This window comes from Ursus maritimus, unplaced genomic scaffold, assembly GCF_017311325.1.
Source record: "Ursus maritimus isolate PB19 unplaced genomic scaffold, ASM1731132v1 scaffold_6, whole genome shotgun sequence".
Taxonomy (NCBI): domain Eukaryota; kingdom Metazoa; phylum Chordata; class Mammalia; order Carnivora; family Ursidae; genus Ursus; species Ursus maritimus.
In genome coordinates, this window is record NW_024426774.1 from 78,718,822 (window position 1) to 78,739,617 (window position 20,796).

At 43.0% G+C, this 20,796-nt stretch overlaps 1 protein-coding gene across 7 annotated transcripts in view; it reads left to right on the plus strand.

The window, feature by feature from the left end:
* IL1RL1 (interleukin 1 receptor like 1) overlaps positions 1–20,796 on the plus strand; it is a 71,655-nt gene that overhangs the window by 38,066 nt on the left and 12,793 nt on the right. For 2 of the 7 annotated variants that reach the window (XM_040623644.1, XM_040623643.1), the window contains exons 2-9: positions 12,170–12,279; positions 13,083–13,291; positions 14,079–14,289; positions 15,533–15,707; positions 15,800–15,962; positions 18,581–18,652; positions 20,103–20,244; positions 20,338–20,483. In XM_040623644.1, coding sequence (XP_040479578.1) covers positions 13,231–13,291; positions 14,079–14,289; positions 15,533–15,707; positions 15,800–15,962; positions 18,581–18,652; positions 20,103–20,244; positions 20,338–20,483 — 970 coding nt within the window. In that variant the 5' untranslated portion in view covers positions 12,170–12,279; positions 13,083–13,230. Of the gene's footprint in view, positions 1–10,942; positions 12,280–13,082; positions 13,292–14,078; positions 14,290–15,532; positions 15,708–15,799; positions 15,963–18,580; positions 18,653–20,102; positions 20,245–20,337; positions 20,484–20,796 lie in introns of those variants that run through there. The other 5 variants (XM_040623642.1, XM_040623645.1, XM_040623647.1 and 2 more) reach the window with 5 other exon arrangements.

The window sequence follows — 20,796 nt, forward strand, 5'->3', positions numbered from 1 at the left end:
TCCTGTTGTCCTTATGGTAATTCTGTGAAGTAGGGGTGAACCCCAGCTCTGGCTGATTCAGATCCTGTGCATTCAAGTCCTCTGCCACCCCAGTGCTGGTGAGAGCTCGGGCTCACTGTAGCAAGACTGACTATGAGCACATGAAGGGTTGGATTGAGTCTGTGGGATTGGCTTTGGTGCCATGTGTGGCTGAGCCCCAGGTGAAAGGGGAGAGGGCCCTGATGGAGAAACAGAATAAAGATGGTGTCCACTACAGTGTAATTGAGATTTAAACGAGACCTTATAACTTATTCCTTGGGTGGATGGATAACTTTGAATTTCAATAACCACAGACACTATCCAAGACCACTTCTGACAACTTCCTTCAACGTGACTGAAGTGTGGATGTTAGGTGCCCATTTGAGCCCACTTTAAGCTGGCAATGGAGACTTCCTCCATGTTCCTCCCAGAAGCCTTGTGGTCAAGGTGCTGAAGGGACTGGGGTGAGTCACTGGTCACTAGAGCCTCCCCACTCTTGGCCCCACTTGCCCAACTGAGGATCCCAGGACGGAGGCTTATCCCTGAGGAAAGGGAATGGAATGATGTGAATGGATCTGAGGTTGCTGGTCCCTCTCCCTTCTCCTCACACTCTCGGCCCACTCCCAGGATCAACCAGCACTTTCCAAAGTCCTCTTCGCCCTGAGTCCTTAGGTAGCCAGAAAACATCAGCCGCTCTCTGCCGGAACCTTGGTTTACCATACACTGGTATCTAAAGGCTTCAATTCACCATCTGAGCAGTAACCTTACATGCTCAAAAACATTAGTCTCTTGACTCCCATGTTCAGGAGGGACAAGTTTCCTTGGGTTTCCTACTCCGTAGGAATGATAAGCAGAGAAGTAGAGACAAAGCATTCAGTTATGAATTCCCTTATCTTTTTTTTTTAAAAGATTTTATTTACCTATTTGAGAGAGAGAGTGTGAGCAAGAGAGAGCACGAGTGGGGTGAGGATTGGAGGGGAAGCAGACTTCCTACCAAGCAGGGAGTCCGACGCGGGGCTCAATCCCGGGACTCTAGGATCATGACCCAAGCCAGAAGCAGATGCCCAACCAATTGAGCCACCCAGGTGCTACTCCCTCATCTTTTTTCTCTCCTTGTGCAGGGTTCTGATAGATTCTGGTCTGGAATATTCAAAAGTGCCTTATCTTCATTTTGATTTTTGGGGTGGGGGGCATTGTTTCCGGGAAATTTAAGCATGTCACACCAACAAGTCTGTTAGATCACTGCTGACATAAATACCAACTTTTAAAAGACATCAGGGAAATTACTTTTCAAAAGATCAAACAAAAAGTTAAGGTTTTCAAAAAATGAGCAACCTTAAGCTTTATAAAATGAAGGCATTTTAAAATAAATCATGGCAACCAAGCAAATGACCTTAGAATGACTTTGCCTCCTCTGTTGTTAAGGAGTATTTTGAGCAGATCAGAGATCGAATTCAAACATGACTCCTTTTGGCTCTTCTTTTTCCTCTCTCCTTTGGTATATGTGTGTTCCCACTTTAATTCTCCCTTTCTTCAATCTGTTAGTGACGGTTTGTGCCCCTGGCCTCTGAGCCAAATGCAGAGCTAATCCACCCACCTCCTATTTCTCCTCCCACCGTTATAATGAAAACACCCTTAAATATGACATCCTTATAAACAAAAGGATTCAATTCAGTAACAATCTATTTGGAGAGGAAATCATGCTTACCTAACAATGTTTGTTCATTTGTTCATTCAAAAGCTATTTCATGGGGACCTACTCTGGGATACCTAAGGGAACAAAACAGAAAAAATATATATGTGATGCGTAAGTCAAGGATTTTGTGTGTTAGAAGGTTATAAAAGTCGCGGAAAAAATGGAGCAGCATAGGGAGACTGGGAGTACAGAGTTAGTTGAGGCTGAGGGTGGATTTCATGAAGGAGAAAGTGAGGGAATGAGCTGAACTGATGCCTGGGGGGAGGGAATCTACGACAGAGGAGCCAACTGGTGCAAATGCTCAGAGGTGGTGGCAGGTGTGGGGTGTTCAAGGACGAGGGAGGAGAAAGGTGTGCACGGCGTAGAACGAGGGTAGAGAGCACTGAAGAACCCGACCCAGAGAGGTGTGAAGGGTGGCAGACCACGGAGGGCCTTTTTGTCCATTTCAAAGACTTCGGGTTTCATTGAATAAAAGGGAACGTGTGAGAAGAGGAGTGATGGACAGGGTCATGATGGTTTCTGCTTTGAGAATAGATTATAAGAGGCAAGGAAAGGACCAAAGAGGCAAATTTGGAGGCCACTGCAATAATCCAGGCAAGAGACGGAGGTGGCCTGGGCCACCGGTGAGGGCCATGACAAGGGGTCATGTGCTTGGGCCTTGAATATACCTAGAAAGTAGACTCAGCGGGACTTGCTGATGGATTAGAGGGAAGGTATTGGAGGAAACGAATCAGGGACTCTTATCTCTGCAGCTGTAAAGGTGGAGTTACCATCAACCAGGATGTTAAAGGCTATTGGAAAAGCAGGTTTTGGGGGGAAGAGCGGGAATTCAGTCCTGCCGAATTAATTTTGAGAGACCTAAGCCGTGGTGAGGTGTCAAGTCTGCAGGTGAATACTCGAGTCTGAAGTTCAGGGGCAAAGTCTGCCCAGCAGGTTTACCCGTTGTAATCAGAGAACAGGTGATGTTTAAAACCAGGGAACTGTTGGGGGAGGTCATCGAGAAGATGTGACTGTTGGTTGCCCCTCAAGCTGGAAGTCACAGGCGCCTCCCCTCCTCCCCTATCTTGGGAATGTGGGTCCTGCTTGCTTTTTCCACGCCCAGAGGCTGCTCCAGGGACACACACTTGAGAGAGCAATGCGGTGCTGAGACCACTACTGAACCCAGTTAAGGCCTCTACACAAACTGTTAAGATTTGGTGGGCAGGTGCACGGATCTATTCGTCATGCTGTTACCTCTCACATAAGTTCCCTTGCTCATTAGGATGGCCACCTACCTATCCGGGGTGGCCTGCCTCTTTCTTCAGCCTCTCCCTGCCCCCCACATATGGGGGTCAGTTTCAGATGATGCCTGGAAAGCACCCGAGGAGGTTGGGAACCAACAGAAACTGGATGACATCACATGAGGGATGAGTGCAGATAGAGAAGAAAAGAGGCCCAAGGACTAAACCATGAAGTAGAGGGGGGAAGGGAGGGAAGGCATGAAGGGACAGCCAGTGAGGGTCCTGCAAGAAGATGGAGAAGTCGCTCACCTGTGACCGGGACACCTTCAAGGGAAGGGGAAGGCGGGGGACTGACCCTGGCTTTAGCAAGGACGTGGGGGTAATCAGTGATGATGACAGTAGCATAATGCCATTACGATCGTACCTATTTATTAACAAATTGAAATTTGAAGAAACAAGTAACACAGCGTTCCCAAAGTGGGTTCAGAGTCTATCAAGTTATTTAGAAAACAACCAAGAAAACAAACCAAACAAGAAAAAGAGGGAGAGAAAGGATTCTAAGTTACCTTATTTTAACTTATGCTGAATTCTTAACACTTCTCCAGTATTTTACACAAAGAGATCTAATTTTATCTCTTAGGGAAAGCTGAATACTTCTCTGCAGGGAAGTTTTGCAGTGGAAATAAGAAATTGTTCTTCTGCGCCCTCATGGCCTGTTTCCTTCCACTCTTGAAGATCTCATTTAGTCTCCTGGGCTTAATTTCATCTACATACACAGACATCTCCCAAGTTTGTTTCCTTAGCCTGACGCCCCTGTCGACTTGCCATCTCCAGCTGTATGTCTAATAGATACATCAAGCTGAATGTGCCCCCCCCCCCGAGGCAATCTTACTGGCCATCTCAGGGACTTAGTAACCCCTTTGGCCAGTTGTTCGGGTCAAACCTTGGAGTCACCTTGGGCCACTCTCTTTCGCTCACATCCCAGATCCTATCCATCCAGAAATCCTGTCAGCAGTCTGTCAACGTATATCCAAACTCCTGCCTTCTCTCACCACCTACACTACCATCTCCCTCTCGCCTGGATGACCACAGAGCCTTCTGACTTGTTCTTCTCCTTCATCCTTCGTCCTAGTTAAGGCCGTTTTCAGCTCCCATGCCATTCCTTGGCTTGAAATCCTCCAACGGTTTCCTTCTCACTGAGTAGGAGTCCACGTGCTCAAGGTGACTCGTGGAGCTTTACAGGCTTGTCGCCAGACCTTTCCAACCTGCTCTTACTTTTTTGCCATTTCTAACTCCGCTCAAGCACGTGGCGCCCTGCTGTTCCTCCCACCCACCACGCCCGCTCCCCTTTGGGGCGTCCACACTGGCTGCCCCTTCTGCCCGGGCTCCGCTTGGGCTGTGTATCCAATGTCCCTTTCCTGGTTGGCCTTCCCAGGCCCCCCTACTTAAAATTCCATTTCTCCATCTCTCTTTCCCTNNNNCCTGTTTGCTTTTTCTAATTTAACACTATCTAAAATAGGTTATAAATATTTTTTACTTCTTTATATTGTGTGTTGCCTTTCTTCTCTGCCAGGAGGTAAGTTCCACGTGGGCTGGTATTTTCGTCTGTCTTTCTTTGGTGCACTGCTGCACCCCCAGGATCCGACGCAGTGATAGACATCCAAGAGAGGCCCTCACTGGGGCATCTGGGCTCAGCGTTTGGCGTTTCCAAGTCCTATGGATGCAGAACTGGTGTGCAGGACCACGCTAATTATTAAAACACTGAAATACTTCCTGACCCATGAGTCAGCATCCCTCCGCCCACCACAATACCCTCCACTGTACTCCCCTGGGACCTCCCCATAATCCAGAAAACGCAGGGTTAAGCCCGGCTCCTTTGCAGTGGCCGGTGTCCTTGTCATGGGTCAGTGCCCACACAACGTTGCTTCTGTCAGGTATTTCAAGCATCGCCTTTGCTCTCACCCGAGAAATGACCAGTAAGCCTCGCTGGTTGCTCCTAACCCAGAAAGGAAATTTACCTAAAAGGTTTTTTTGGGGAAAAGGACAGACCACAGGATTTGTTCTGGACAACTTGTTCCCGGAATCGTCCCCCCTGCCAAAAAAAATAAGTTTTCTCTACATATCATTTATTTTGGGAAGTTTGGTGACAAAACACTGGCATGACCTCCTGTGGAGACTTCTCATGGTATCCCAGAAATGAAGCCGGGTCTCTTGACTTCAGTACGGTTGCTGCTCCTATTACATACGTGGGAAAAGAGGACTTTATTTTATTTTACTGTTTTACTGGGAAATAACTAACACTCGGTTGAAACCGCAGATCTTAAATGTTGAATGAGATTTAATGATTATAGTCACTCACGTAATCACCATACACCCAAACACCATAGAAAACATTTCTCCTTCCCAGAAAGTTCCTACCCACCCTTTTCCCACTAAATCCCCACAATTTCAAACACATGCTTTCTGATTTCCAGCAAAAGTTAATTAGCCTGCCATTGAGCTTCATAGAAGTGTAATATGTAATATATTCTCTTCTGTGTTTGGAGTAATTTGGGGGCGGATGGGCAGTTCTTTGTTATTTTTATTTTGCAACAAACTGGATGTGATCTTTTCAAGACTCATCACGGTGTTATATCAGTAGTTCGTTTCTTTAAATGCCTTTTCTTTATTCATTCTTCTGCTGATAGACATTTGAATTGCTTTCTGTTTCTGGTGTATGAATATGGCATTCATAAACATTCTTTGGAGATGTTTTGTGGACATGTGCTTTTAATTCTCTTGGGGAAATAGTAAAAGTGGAATTGTGAAGTCACGGAGTAGATGTTCCTTAACTCTTGGTTTTGTTTATCGACTCACCAAGATATACATGCGATAAAATGCACTCATTTTAGGTGTAAAGTTCAGTAAGCTGCGACAAATGCATACCTTGTGAAACCATCATCTCAAATTCAGATATCATCCCATCAATGTCTCTTACTCTCCTTTACAGTTAATTGACTCCCCCAAGCCCCTTCCCATGCCCTTTGCAGTTTTAGAACATTATAGAAATGGAATCATACAGTGTGTACTCTTGCACACCTGGCTTTGTTCACGCAGCCCAATGTTTCCGAAACCCATTCATATTGTGTTCTTTCTTTGTTTACTGCTGAACAGTGTCCCATCATGAGTGTAAAATAGCTTATTCATTCGCATGTTGTCGGTCCCCAAGATTCTGTGAATGTTAGGGTACGAGTCTTTTCGAGGGCATAAGTTTTGATTTCCTTTGGGTTAATTCTTAGGAGAAGACTTCCTGGGTCACATGGTGAGCAGTTACCAGAAGCTTCCAAACTGTGTTCCAAGGTCACTTATCATTTTACACTCCCACCAGGGATGCATGGGGGTCCTAGTCACACTACAAGCCTTGTGCCAACACTTGGTATTGTCAGTCTTTGTGATGTCATCAAATAGGATCTCATCATAGTTTTAAGTATTTACATTTCTCCAATGACTAGTAATTTTGAGCCTCTTTTTTTATGTGTGTGTTGGCCATCAGTATATTTTGTGAAACTGTAGTTTGAGTCTTTTTCTCATTTTTAAAAATCAGGCTGTTTTGTTTTCTTCACATTAAATTATAGATATAGGTCTCCCATCAGATGTATAAATTGTATCTTGTCTGCCTGCAGCTTGGCCTATTCAAATGTTAGTGATGTCCTTTGAAGAACAGAAGTTCATTTTGATACAAAGTTACTTAGTTTTCTTTCATGATTACTGATGTTCATATCTAGTCTAAGAAATATTTGTCCTTGGGGCGCCTGGGTGGCACAGTGGTTAGGCGTCTGCCTTCGGCTCAGGGCGTGATCCCGGAGTTATGGGATCGAGCCCCACACCAGGCTCCTCCGCTATGAGCCTGCTTCTTCCTCTCCCACTCCCCCTGCTTGTGTTCCCTCTCTTGCTGGCTGTCTCTCTCTCTGTCGAATAAATAAATAAAATCTTAAAAAAAAAACCAAGAAATATTTGTCCTTGCCCGGCAGGAAAACTATGAAGATTTTCCACTATTTTATTTTTTTACAAATATGATCCGTTTTGATTTTTATTTCTGTGTATATTGTGAGATAACGATATGTCTTCCATCCATACAAATAGCCCATTTATCCATCATCACTCGTTGAAAACTATGCTTTCCCCATAGACTTACGTTGGTGCTTTTATCAAAAATCAATTTTCTGTATGTTTGAGTCTATTTCTAGACTCTTTTTTCTGATCCTTTGATCTACATGTCCATCTTTATGCCGATACCACACTACTGCCATTATTAGAGCTTTATATTAAGTCTTAAAGTCAGGTTATGTAAGTCCTCCAACTTTGTTCTTATTTTCAAACAATCTTTTGGCTATTCTATGCACTTGAACTTCCAGGTACATTTTAGAATTCTCACAGAAATTATAGATGCTGATTCTAATGTTGGGAAAATAAAGGCCAGACGGAGCCCCAGAGAAAGGAAGAGATACATGAAGTAAATGGAGAATGACAGAGGAGGGCTGCAGGTTATAAAATCTACGTAAAGTATTAGTCCGAAGGGGATCTTGGTTATAACTTAGTCATTGCACATATGCAAACACTTAAGACTGCTGGCTGGTTTTCAAATGGCCAACACCTCTGTTTCTCCCTTTTCTCTGCCTTCAGTCCACAGAGTTTCTTCTGGCTTGCACGACACTCTCTTCTTGGCCTCAGGAGTTCCCATGGGATGTTCCAAGAGTGACTTAGGCCTCACCTTACCATAAGATAGAACATAAAGCCAGAGTTTCAAGGAAGAGCTGTAGGAGCACAGCCCCAAGTACATTGCTCCTGCTCAGATTCGTGTACAAACCAAACATTTTAACCCCGAGTTGGTTGTACCAGTTCATGCAACAAACATTTCCAAGCACCTACTTTGTCCTGGGCACCCTTCCAGGCACGTGAGCTGTATCCGTGGACAGAACTCACAAAAATGACCTCCCCTTCTGGAGCTCAGAATCTAATGGTAGAAAACAGAATACACACAAGAAACACAATTCATAAGTAGAAAATAAAAGCTGATGGGTGCCCCAGTAAAAGGCCAGAGCTAGGTAAGAAAATAGGGAATGGGGGAGGAAACATCGCCATTTAAAGTCAATTGATCAGAGACCCGAATGAATGCTTTGACCCCAATGTCCGTGACTGCACTATTCACACTAGTTGAAGGTAGAAGCGACCCAAATGTCCATGAATGAATGGGTGGATAAACAAATTGGACTATATTCATACGATGGAATATTATTCAACCGCTAAAAGGAATGAAGTACTGATACATTCTCCAACATAGACGCACTTGAATGTTCTGTGCTAAATGAAAGGAGCCAGACATGAAAGGTACTTACCAGATGAATCCATTCAGGTGGACTATTCAGAAGAGGCTAATCCATAGAGGCAGAAAGCAGACTGGTGGGGGGCTGGGGAATGACCGGAAGGGGGAGAAATTACTAATGGGAATGGGATTTTATTTGGAGTGATGAAAATGTTTGGGAACTAGATAGAGGTGATGGGTCCACAGCACTGTGAGTCTACTAAATGCTGCTGAATGGTCGCTTTCAACTGATTCATTTTATGTTATGTGAATTTAAGCTCAGTAAGAAAAAAGCTACTCAGAGGCGGAAGGAAGGAAGGAAGGAAGGAAGGAAGGAAGGAAGGAAGGAAGGAAGGAAGGAAGGAAGGAAGGGAAAGAAAATGATGTAGCCAGGGTAAGTCTTTTTGAGAAAGTGCCTCAGAAGCACTGACTTTCGGGAGGTGAGAGTTAGCCTGGTGGGTAACTGGAAGAAGCCGTCCAGACAGCAGGAAGAGCAAGCTTACAGTAGAAACTGCTTCGGTGTGTTCGGGGTTGGAAAGGAGGAATCAGGAGAGTGACGGGCAGCCTCAGATTGCATGGGCCTTCAGAGCCACTGTCAGGGGTTGGCTCTTCTAGGTGAGGTGGGAAGACATTGGAGGCCTATATGATCTGACAGGTTTTAATAGAATTTCTGGAGCCTCTTTATTGGGAAGAGTCTGAAGAGGGGGACTGGTGGAAGCAGGGATAACTATTATAAGCTCTTTTGCAGTCGAGGCGAGAGGCGATGGTGGCTAGGGAGACGAAGCTGGCAGTGGAGGTGGGGAGAAGTGGTTTCAGGTAGGATGTGTTCGAAGGTGAAACCTAGAGGATGTCCTGATGAATTGCGGGTCAGATGTGTGAGGAAAAGAAGAGGTAATCACACATGGCGAGTTTAGGCTTGAGCAACTGGAGGGATGGAGTTGCCATCACTGAGATTGAAGAAGACTATAGGAGAAGTTGCTTTTCTTAGAGGGGAGGCAGGGAAGGAGCGTTAAGAACTCCTGGAGTTTGAAGTGAGGCAAAGAAGAACCGAAAGATAAGTGCTCTGCCCAAGGTGACATAGTGGATGGTGTTGCCCCCGGAGCCTTCTCCCAAGACCACCCACCACCACACGGGATCTGCCCCCCGTCCACTGCAGGCTCTACAAACACCACATCAGGAGAAATGGGAGGAAAGTGACACCCAAAATGCTCCCTAATGAAATGGGGAAAGATTTCCCCTTCGCTTATTCTTGTGAGAATTATTGAGTGAGAACCTGACCCACTTGGATTCATGTATGTCTAACATGACAAAAATGTCCTCGCTTTTGGTGTGGCTTGCAGTAAGACCAGGCCATACATGCCAGCTCTGCAGTATGATACTTACATCTTGGTTTAGTTAGGCAAGACAAATGGAGAAGTTTTGCAGGATATCTTCTAAGTTATGAAATATTTGAGTGCCGCAGTCCAAATGCAAGTTGCTAGCTGTTACTCCAAAAATAAGGGCTTTTGGTTTTTGTTTATTTTTTGGTAGAAAGGTCAGAGAATTAGATTATAAATAGGGACATGCTAAATTTCAAAACTATAACTCCAAATCAGAAGAAAATTATGGCTGAACTCAAAAATCAGAACAAAGTTATGGCCAAATTAGGTGAGATTAATTTTTTAAATGAAGAGTAGTTCTGAGAAATCTTAAAAAGAGGTTATCTGCTAGAGAAACAAGCAGACAGTGAAAGCTCTCTGCTTAACTTGACAGAAACTCACAAGTGCTCAAAATCTCTGATGTATTTCTTAGTTAGAAGCCCTTGCCTTTCACATTTTGTCTAAGTTATTATGAACCATTATACGTTTATGTTGGATGGTGTCATAGTAGTGAGAGGCCAAAGTGGTTTAGTTATTTATAAAAAAGAAGCTTTCGGGAAATTAGGCTAGCTTATTTTGTTTAATAACCCAGCCCACAATTATAAGAAAGAAAGCTTGACTGCTCTATGGTTTTTTTCTTTTTTAGTTGATATTTAAGGAAAAAAAAAAGAAAAGAAAGCTTTGGCTTTGAGGTTCAACAAGGTTGGTTTCAACCCTAGCCGCACGTGAATGAGCTTGGTCTGATGCTTTCACCAGTCCCATCCATGGGTTTTATTTTAATCTGTAAAAGTCGAGTGGTGTTGATGATAAGTACTTCAGTACTTTGAGTGAAGGGACTTAATCGTAGAATGGATTACTGGATTATCTTACCATAATCATTAGATTTACTAAATGCTTCTGCCAGGTTTCAGGATCCTGTTAACATTCTAACTGAAACCTTATTTTTAACTGAGAAATCTTATTTGGAACTAGGAAACCCATGGAAATATAATGTGGTCTAGTCTCATGAAGAAATGCCTATATTTAACCAAATTTTTTGAAAGGTATTTTAGTATGCAAAATGAAAGTTCATATTCAAGTATAAGAACATTCAAGCTTATATTATTTTATTTAACAGAATGCTATCTAGAGTTTAACCATGCCCTGGGCACTGTGCCCAGCTCACCTGCTCCTGATTCTGTGGTCTCAGCATGAAACTCCTATGATCTTGATAGTAAGAGCTTAGACAACTAAATTGAGACTAGAGGTAAGCAGACCCAATTCCTCCACTTGACACCAAACACCTCATGGTAAATCTAGCCAAGAGAGGACTATGTATTTCTTCCTCTCAGAGCACATGACTGATGTCCAAACTATGACCGAATCCCCAAGCAGATGGACACACCTGCTAGCCACAATGGGGGGAATGAAAAACCCACTAGAAGAACCCTTTGTTAGCAGCACCTCCTCTCTCTACCTCGCTCACCCAGTGGCAGTGTGGCCTCGTGATTAGGCATCTAGCTTTTGGAGCCAGCCTGCTTGGGTTCTGTCTCTTAGCAGTATGCGACTTGGCCAAGTTGTTTAACTTCTCTGGGCCTCAGTGTCCTTATCTGTAAAATGGGCATTATAACAATAGTGCCTGTCTCTGTGGGTGTTGTGACAATGAAGGAGTTAACACATGTAAGTCACTTAGAACTGGATCTGGACATAGAGTGAGTTCTAAATAAAGCTTAACTATTATCATTATATTATTGCACTGGTCTGCAATGAGTCCCTGAATCCTTCAGAGATATGGTAAAGTGAATTGAATTTACTCGCGGTAGAGTCATTCCAGCTATGCATGGCTAAAATCTAATTTTGCAATTGACATTCATTTTACATGGGGTCCAAGAGTTGAAGGTTATGGTCTTCCTATCGGTCCCCTTGAGGAAGCCTTCTTACTCATAGTTTCCCTCTACGCTCCTGAGCTCCTTAGAAAAACTGCCCTTTTCCATCCAAACTGACCTGAGTCCCTACAGGGACTTATACCCGAGGAGCTGAGATGCTGGGGGAATCTGGTTTTGGACGAGACCATGTCACATTCCGGACCACAAGCAGCGCATTTACAAACCTCCGTAAAGTCTGGCTTACTTCTCATTGCTTGTCCCCTCATTCGTTTTTGGAACTCTCAGCACCAACACTGCCAAAACTTGAGGAGCTCGCTTAGCTAGTGTTTGCCAAATGAAGTGTCGAAGGATATCTGGAAAGGCAGACTCAAGGCTCCAGGACTTCCAGATCATTGAGAGCAGAATGAGTAATAATATCGGGGCAAATAAACAGCAAGCATCATTTAGCTTAAGAAACGGACGCTAAAATAAGGGGAGATGGTTTGATTACTTCATCTGAAGGGATGTTGTCCTTATGTTTAAACATTTATGTACCAAGGTCAAGAATTCTCGGTACATGATGCACCGATATTTTTGAACAAGTCATGAATTGTGACTAAAAATAACATTTCAGTGTGGGTGGAGTGGTGAATTGCAGGATGTCTTTGGGTGTCTCCCCTTCAAAATAAAAGACAGAGTGCGTGCACCTGCGGTGTCTTCAGGGCAGAAGCCAGAGGAGCTGAAAACGATTCTTAGCTCGGCCATGGACTTGGAGTTCATTCCCTTCGGTCTTCCAGTTTGGGTAAGCATCAATTACTTATCTCAAGTTTATAAGAAAAAGTTTTCCATACAAGTAATAAAAAAAGTACCAACAATTGATGTTTAGAGGAAATGTGTTTTCTTGAAGTGTATTAGGGTTATTGTGTCTATTGTTCTATTTGCTAGTTTCTGTATTAATTCAACCCCTTCCCCGACTTTTTAAGAAAAACCATCTAGTTAAATGATTCTCTTGGTGAAAGGAAAAAGAAAAGCATGTAATATTTTTCCCAGACCTCTGACTGTTCTTAGAAAAACTGGTGAATCTTGGGGACAAGTTGAGGTGGGGACACATTTTTGAGGGTTTGGCATTGCGTCCAGGGCAATTACTTCATTAACGGTTGACCTGTCACTTTCCTATATTTTTAATTGCTTTGTGATGACTATTGGCGCGTATGCCTGCCTGGGAGCCCCGCGTGCGTGCAGGCTGCCCCCAGCCTGTGTGCATAGCTGCTGCTTTACCCTGGCATTTGTAACATTGTATTTTCTAGGGTCTGTTGAATTTAGTGGTTTTAATTTGCTTTAAAAATAGAAACTAGTTCCTCCTAATTCAGCTTCTTCCAGTACATTCTCATGATGCTATGAAATAGTACGACTATTGTAAGGCCTGTGTGGCCCAAAGTTTCGGAGGAATAAATGCAATGTTTCATGTCTGAAACCCTGCTGTTATACATATTTATACCTAATAAATACCCATTGATTGATTACTTCTCCCAAGGGGGGTATTGAACAAGTAAAAATCATGACAGTAAATACTCTGCTTGTGATTTTGTATGATTTATGTTTCAGTACAGACACTGAAACTCTATCCTGCTGTGAATCTCAAGGGGGACCATCAAGCTCCTGGACGAGACCTTCACCATCATATGTCACGGATTCGCCTTGAATAATCTCAACAGTCAGTTACCAACACTTGCTCTGGCTTGATAAGCTGAAAATGAGACTTCAGCTCTTGGCACTTCTAACACTTCTCATACATTCCACAGCAGCTAAGTTTAGTAAGTACCCCTTTTCAACTAAAATTGTAAAATTTTAAAATGAAGTCATTCCAAAAATATTTGCCTTGTTTTTTTCCTTAAAGATTTTATTTATTTATTTGAGAGAGAGAGAGAACGATTAGAAAATTTTAAAATTAAGTAATTCCAAAAACATTAGACTTTTTAAAAAATATTTTATTTATTTATTAGAGAGAGAGAGAGAGAGAGAGAGACAGCACAAGCTGTGGGGAATGGCAGAGGCAGAGGGAGAAGCAGACACTCCGCTGAGCAGGAAGCCTGACGCAGGGCTCGATCCCAGGACTCCGAGATCATGACCTGAGCCAAAGGCAGAAGCTTAACCAACTGAGCCCCCCAGGCGCCCCATCATTTGCCCTGTTTTAAACTGCTCGCTTCTGGTTGTTCCTGGAAAAATCATTTATACTCTGTAGTCATTCTTTATTACAAATTTATTAGGACAAATTCTTCACGGCAAATATATCCTAATTTAAGTTTCATGTATTTAAATACATCAAAATTTAACATGGTGCTGGCACGTGGGAGGCTCTGGAAGCATTGTTGTCCCGCTGGCTGGACAGCGGTGTGGGACCGTTAGCTCCAATTAATGCATTAATCTGTGGTACCCATTAGAACATTTCATAAAAGATCTTCATTATTTACTAATCTTTCTCAGTGAAAGTGTCACAGAAAATGGTCCATTTCTATATTTAATCCTAGAAGGTTGCTTCTATGTTGTTCTGTGATCATTTCAGGATCCTATTTATGTCTTGTTTGTTTTTTGCATCTGCAGGCAAATCATCCTGGGGCCTGGAAAATGAGGCTTTAATTGTGAGATGTCCTAGGCAAGAAAAGTCTCGATACCCTGTGGATTGGTATTATTCAAAAACCAACAAAAGTATAACCACCCAGAAAAGAAATCGTGTGTTGGCCTCGGGGGAACGTCTGAAGTTTCTCCCAGCCAAAGGCAAAGATTCTGGAATTTATACTTGCATTATCAGAAGGTATTAACCAGGCAGCCACCATAATCTTTGGGCTTGCTCCCTTTTGTTTGATAATTGATGTTGTGAGCTGTCCCCCCTTTCCTTTTCTTTCTAGACTTTTGTGGGACAGCTAAATTTGTAAAGGGGTTTGAATAGAGGTGTACTTCTAGGAACACCATCAGGTTGGGGGTTGCGGGATTATGAACTATTTAGAGGTAGAATTGCAAGAATTAGTTTGTAGCCCAATTGGGAAAAGACCTAGCTTTCCTAGTGACCAAGAGAACTGAGAGCGATCACTCACTTTGGCTGGAAGTAAGAACAAACCGGCAAAAAGACCCAGTAATCTAGACGTTGGGCGTCAAGGAAGCTTACGGTGGGTGCAACAGGGCTGTTACCAGTGCCTTAAACCTGAGAGATAAGCTGAAGAGCGTTGTGTAATATTGTGTGCCTGCAAATTACTTACCTTACATATATATTGTTAGATGTTTTGATCTGGTGCCTGTATTTGGTACCTAAAATATGTCAGATGAACTACATCAACATGCAGGATGTGCATATAGTTAGGTGCCTAGGCTCTGAGGTCAGACCAGTTTTAGTTTCAAATCCGTGTTCTGTCACTAGTGGACTGTGTGATACCAACAAGTGACTTCTCTGTCCCCCCCTTTTCCTTATCTGTAAAATACATATGATAGGATAGCCTACTTCAAAGCATCCTTATGAGAATAAAATAATGTAATGTTAGCGCCATGCATGGTACATAGTAAGCTCTCAATAAATACCACTGATCTTTATAATATCCCGTGGGCATGACAGCACATCTAGGGTCTAAAGAAATTGCGAGGGAGTCATTTTCAGGGTTTATATTTTATCTCAAATGCAACACAAAAAGTATTTAAAACTCTAGATTTTTATAGATGTGTTTAAGTAAGAAAACAACCCCCGTGGGGTGCCTGGGTGGCTCAGTCGCTAAGCTTCTGCCTTTGACTCAGGACATGATCCCGGAGCCCCGTGTCGGGCTCCTCCGTGGGAGGCCCGCTTCTTCCTCTCCCACTCCCCCTGCTTGTGTTCCCTCTCTCGCTGGCTGTCTCTATCTCTGTCGAATAAATAAATAAATAAAACCTTAAAAAAAAAAGAAAGAAAGAAAACAACCCAGGTTTATCAATTGTTTGAAGACAAAAAGCAGTATTAAGTAAAAGCTTAGAATTGGATAAAGTCATTTCATAGTCCTGAGTAACTTCTTAAATCATCTGACTTATTTTAATAGTCCTACCTCCAATAAGACTGGATATGTAAATGTCACCATATATAAAAAACAACCAGACTGCAATATTCCAGATCATCTGATATACTCAACAACATCTGGATCAGAAAAAAATTCCAAAATAAATTGTCCTACAATTGACCTCTACAATTGGACAGCACCTGTTGAGTGGTTTAAGGTAAAAGGACATTTGGGGGAAATGGATGCAAATTACACAAAACAGGTGCAAGTAAAGAGTCGCTAGAAATGGAATGGAATTTTTCATTTCAGAATTGTAAAGCTCTTCAAGGACCAAGGTATCACATACATAAGAACTATGTGCTGATTGACGATGCAACTAGCAAAGACACAGGTGATTATACATGCAAATTTATGCACAATGAGAATGGAGTCAATTACAGCGTGTCGGCAACCAGATCATTTGTCGTGAAAGGTAAGCTACTGAATTTAACAAAATATAATATTTGAAAAAAAATAGCGTGGGAGGAGCTGTGCTCTTCTTGTTGATTTTGCTAGACTGTAGACCCCCCTTCTCTGCAGGGGATACCTTCCAAAGCCCCCAGCGGATGCCTGAAATAGGGGATAATACTGACCTTCCATATACTATGTTTTTTCCTACCCATACATACCTATGATAAAGTTTAATCGATACATGGGGCACGGTAAGAGATTAGCAACAATAACTAATAATAAAATAGAACAATTACAACAAAATACTGTAATAAAAGTTACCATAGATCTTAGCGAACTCAGCGTACCATGTTTTTGTCTTTCCTTAAGACAAAATTAAGCCGAGAGCTTTCACCTTTTCATGTCAAGGAAGGGTTTCATGACCTTTCTCTGGCTTCTCTGCATTTCCAGAATCATTACTCTTGTGCTTTGGGGACACTAGTAAGTAAAATAAAGGTTACGTGAACCCAAGCAGCGGGATGCCATGACAGTCTGCTCATAACCAAGATAGCTCCTAAGTGACCAAGGGGCATGTGGCAGATGGAGAGCGGATCTGCCGGACGAAGGGATGATTTACTTCCTGGGTGGGACAGAGTGGGGCCTTGTGAGATTTTATCATGCTACTCAGAACAGTGAGCAATTTAAAATCTATGAGTTGTTTATTTCTGGAATTTTCAATGTAATCTTTTCGGACCGAGGCTGACCGTGGGTAGTTACCCTGAAAAACAAAACCAGGGACCAGGGGCACTGCCATACTTCATGGTCCTCCCTGAGATGTCCTCCACCTTCATCTTACCTTGCACATTCTCTACAACAGAGCAAAGAGCTTTTCTAAATGTGCTATCAAGATTTCAGGAATTTTTTTTTTAAAGATTGTATTTATTTATTTGACAGAGATAGAGACAGCCAGCGAGAGAGGGAGCACAAGCAGGGGGAGTGGGAGAGGAAGAAGCAGGCTCCCAGCGGAGGAGCCTGATGTGGGGCTCGATCCCAGAACGCCGGGATCACGCCCTGAGCTGAAGGCAGATGCTTAACCGCTGTGCCACCCAGGCGCCCCAAGATTTCAGGAGTTTTAAAGGAAATTTATGCTACTGATTGAAAGCCAGATCTGTTCTCTCCTCTGTGACTTAAACTTTTCAAAGATGGCAGGATCTGAATGCTAACTAAATAAACTTTTTTTGGATGGCAATACAAGTATTTGCAGAGCCAGATTAACTTTCCTTCTCCCAATTTGTTGTGAGAAGTTCTGTAAATAGAAAAAAAAAATCTGTTTAATCTCTAATATAACTGGATTAGAAATTTAGTGAGAAGTTCTATAAAGGGATAGAGAGATATTGTTGGGTGGTTTGTTTTTTTAAATAATTTTTATTTTGTTATATTAGTCACCATACAGTACATCCCCAGTTTTTGATTGTCAACCCCAAGTTTTCAGGAGGCAATAAGTAGGCAAGGGTGTTTATTTGGGATCAAAGAATTGCAACTTAGGTTACCCAGATTTGGGTAACAACCCAACTAATGTCCCACTAGGGAGCAAAAGTCAGGGGATTTTAAGGCTAGGAGGGAATGTGTGTAGACACTGTTTACAAAGAATTCTGATGTGTATTGGCAGTAGAGAGCTAACCTTCACTTTAGTACAATTGGTGACGGAGATTACCACAAGCAAGTCTCTTACTGCACCAAGTTGCAGATGTTTGGGCTCAATCTTGGAATATTTGTAGTCTCACTAGTTCAAAAGTTCATGGTTCCACCAGTGAGGACATGGGACCCACCTCCTTAATGGCCTCCTGGCTCCAATTCAAAGCCCCTTGACCTAAGCGACACCATTCCATTTCACTTTTCACACAATCCTGGTTTGCAATATTTTCTACATTATCAATGACCTCAAGTAGACACTTTGATTCTAAAGAGTGTTTTTCAAATGTGAAGGTCTAGAAAAGCCTATTCAGAGGAAATACCTCACCACCGACCGTATCAAATCTACAAGGAGTCAGGGTTTCCTTAACATCACACATCATGAAATAAAGGAGAATCAAGGGGTGGAGGAATGCAGCAGTGCTCCAGAAGACCCCTTTCACGGTCTCTAGGCATCAGTGCCACAGCAATGAGAATTTCCACCATGGTGGAACTCTGTGAGCGGAAGTGTGGACTTATGTGTTTATCATTGTCATAGGGTTTTTTTTTTCCCATTCAACAAGCATTTATTAAGTACCTTATACATGCTAGTATTTCATGGGACTTTTGAATTTTTCCTTCCTATAATGCTGTGCTTATGCTGTAGAATTGTGGTTTTCTAGCAAATACCAGGTTATGCAATTATTTATTGTGTTGGACTAACATTGTTCTAATGATATAAAAGAGAATAGGAAATATCAGAGTATCGTAAGTGGTAAGGGAGAGTATTACTTCAATGTTTTCTTTTTCATTTGTGTGTGTGTGTGTGTGTGTGTGTGTGTGTGCATGTATTTGTTGCTGTGGGTCATTGTCAGAATAATTTGAGAAACATTGCCATGAAACAGGATAGAAATATGAAAACACAAGCTATATATTGATCACCATCCAATGTTCTCCTAATATTTATATTTTCTTTGTCTTTCATTTAAGAGGAGGAAAGCGTTTCTTGGTTTCCAGTAATTATAGCCCCACCACAAAATGAAACAAAAGAAGTGGAAATTGGTAAGAAAACTTCAAGAATGCTATAAATGTTGCCTGGAGAATCCTTCCATATGACCCTTGGTCTAAATTCCCCAAGCATGGGTCAGGCAGTTAACACAATGAATCTTGAGCATTAAATGAAATGTCATGTGTAGATATACTCACCTCAGTACTTGCTAATATTAGGAATATTGTACTTGTAACTCATGGTGCTTTCACAGGTGCTGTTTTACTTCATTCTTACTTCTCTCCAGGAGGTAGACATTGTTCCCAATATATGCTTGTGGATACTTGGGCTCAGGCGGGATCAGTGACATGCCCAAGGTTGTGAATAATCAATGATAAAAGGATAAGAACCCAGACTTTCTGACTCCGCCCGTGTTTGCGTTCTCTGGTTCCCCACCAGAAATGAGATACAGCTCAATGTTCTTGGCCTATAGGATAAGTTCCTTCATGAACTGGTTCTCACCGCATCCTGGCTCATCCACAGCTGTTAACCCCACCTGCTCCTTGTCCCTACCTCGCTGACCTCCTCACAGTTGTTATGCTGATAAGACAGCATTTCCGCATTCTTTCTTGCTTTTGTCCCAGTTGTTCCTCCTTCTCATCTCTCAACAGTGAGCTCAAATACCATTCCCCAATGTCACACTCCTTACCCACCAGCAGGAACCACCAGAGCCTCCATCGAATCAGGTCCAAGGAAACCATTTCCGTGTACAGCATGGCAGTCCTGCTCCCTGGAATGACTTCTCCCTCTATATTCCCACGTCATTTGTCAGTCTTTCTATAGAAGACTAGACTATCTTGTGTTTTCATCATTTGTGTGTGCTGTTATCGCCTTCTGAGACACTCATTATTCCTCATCCCTCTGCATACTTCTTGACCCAGGAACAGAGGGCTCAGTAAGGGATGGCTGAATGCATGTCGCCAGGTGGGAGGGCACCCCTCAAGCTTTCAGCTCAGGGCGGAGGAAGCCTCAAGTAAAAGGAGTTATAATAATGGAGAGTGCTCTTGAACGATGAAATACTGGGATTGTAGCTGGGTCAAGCAAAACACAGTTTTACCAACCAAGGGGCTTCCAGAGAGATGAAGAGAATTCAGTAAAAGGAGAAAGATTGGAAGAAAGGAGTTACAAAGAAATTCCAACGTAGAGTAAAAAGAAGCCCCATCTCATAATGTGGGATTGATGAAGCCGAAGTTACTCATCTCCGTAGTTTACACTGCAGGTGAGGCGGGGTGGGAACAGAGCTTCCTCCAAACTGTGAACGAAGGGGGTGGAGGCAAGGCAAGGGCCTGGGCCACTTGCCCCGACAAGGACAAGGAGGGAAGTGCTAACGATAAGGAATGGTAAGGAAGGGGAGCGGCATCAGTTCCTTGCACACGCCAGGTGTTCAATGACTTTTTTCACATTGAATGCAATACTACTGGCAGAACTGAATTTTACTGGTGAATTCCCTCGCTTCTCATCTAGGAAAACCAGCAAACATACTCTGCTCTGCTTGCTTTGGGAAAGGCTCTCTGTTCATGTCTGGCGTCCGATGGAAGGTGAATGGAACCATAGTTCAGAACTTCAGTGAAGCAAGAATTCAAGAGGAACGGGAGCAAAATCAAAGGTATTTTTATATTGAGGTTAAAACATCTCCTTTTCCTGCCACACAATTTGCACCAGCAGAGTAAGCATTGAAAGTAACATGTGGCCTTTTTAGTTTTAGCAATGAGCTGACTTGTCAGAACACCATTTTAAGAATAGATGACGTGAGAGAGGAGGATTTGACGCTGCCGTATGAATGTGTGGCTCAGAGTTTACATGGGCAGACACAGCACACCGTAAGACTACAGAGGCGAAGTCCAAGTAAGGAGTGTTCCTGAGACTTCGGTCACCCGGTTAGCTGCATCAACTGTAAGCTGAAATCCTTTTCTTAGAGAACAATGTGTTGGAGTGTGGTTCCAGGGCCAATCACCCAAGACAACGGAAGTGGCCCATCTCTTAAAATGTGCTTCTCTTAAGAACACTGAGTATTTGTAGTGTGGTAGCCCTAGTTGCCTCTCTACAACTTTACTTCCCCTTCCTCCTCCCCTCCCCCATCTCCTTTCTCCCACCCCTTCTCCACTCCCTCCCCCTCTCTTCCCTCCCCTCCCCCTCCATCTCCTTCTCTCATCTCCCC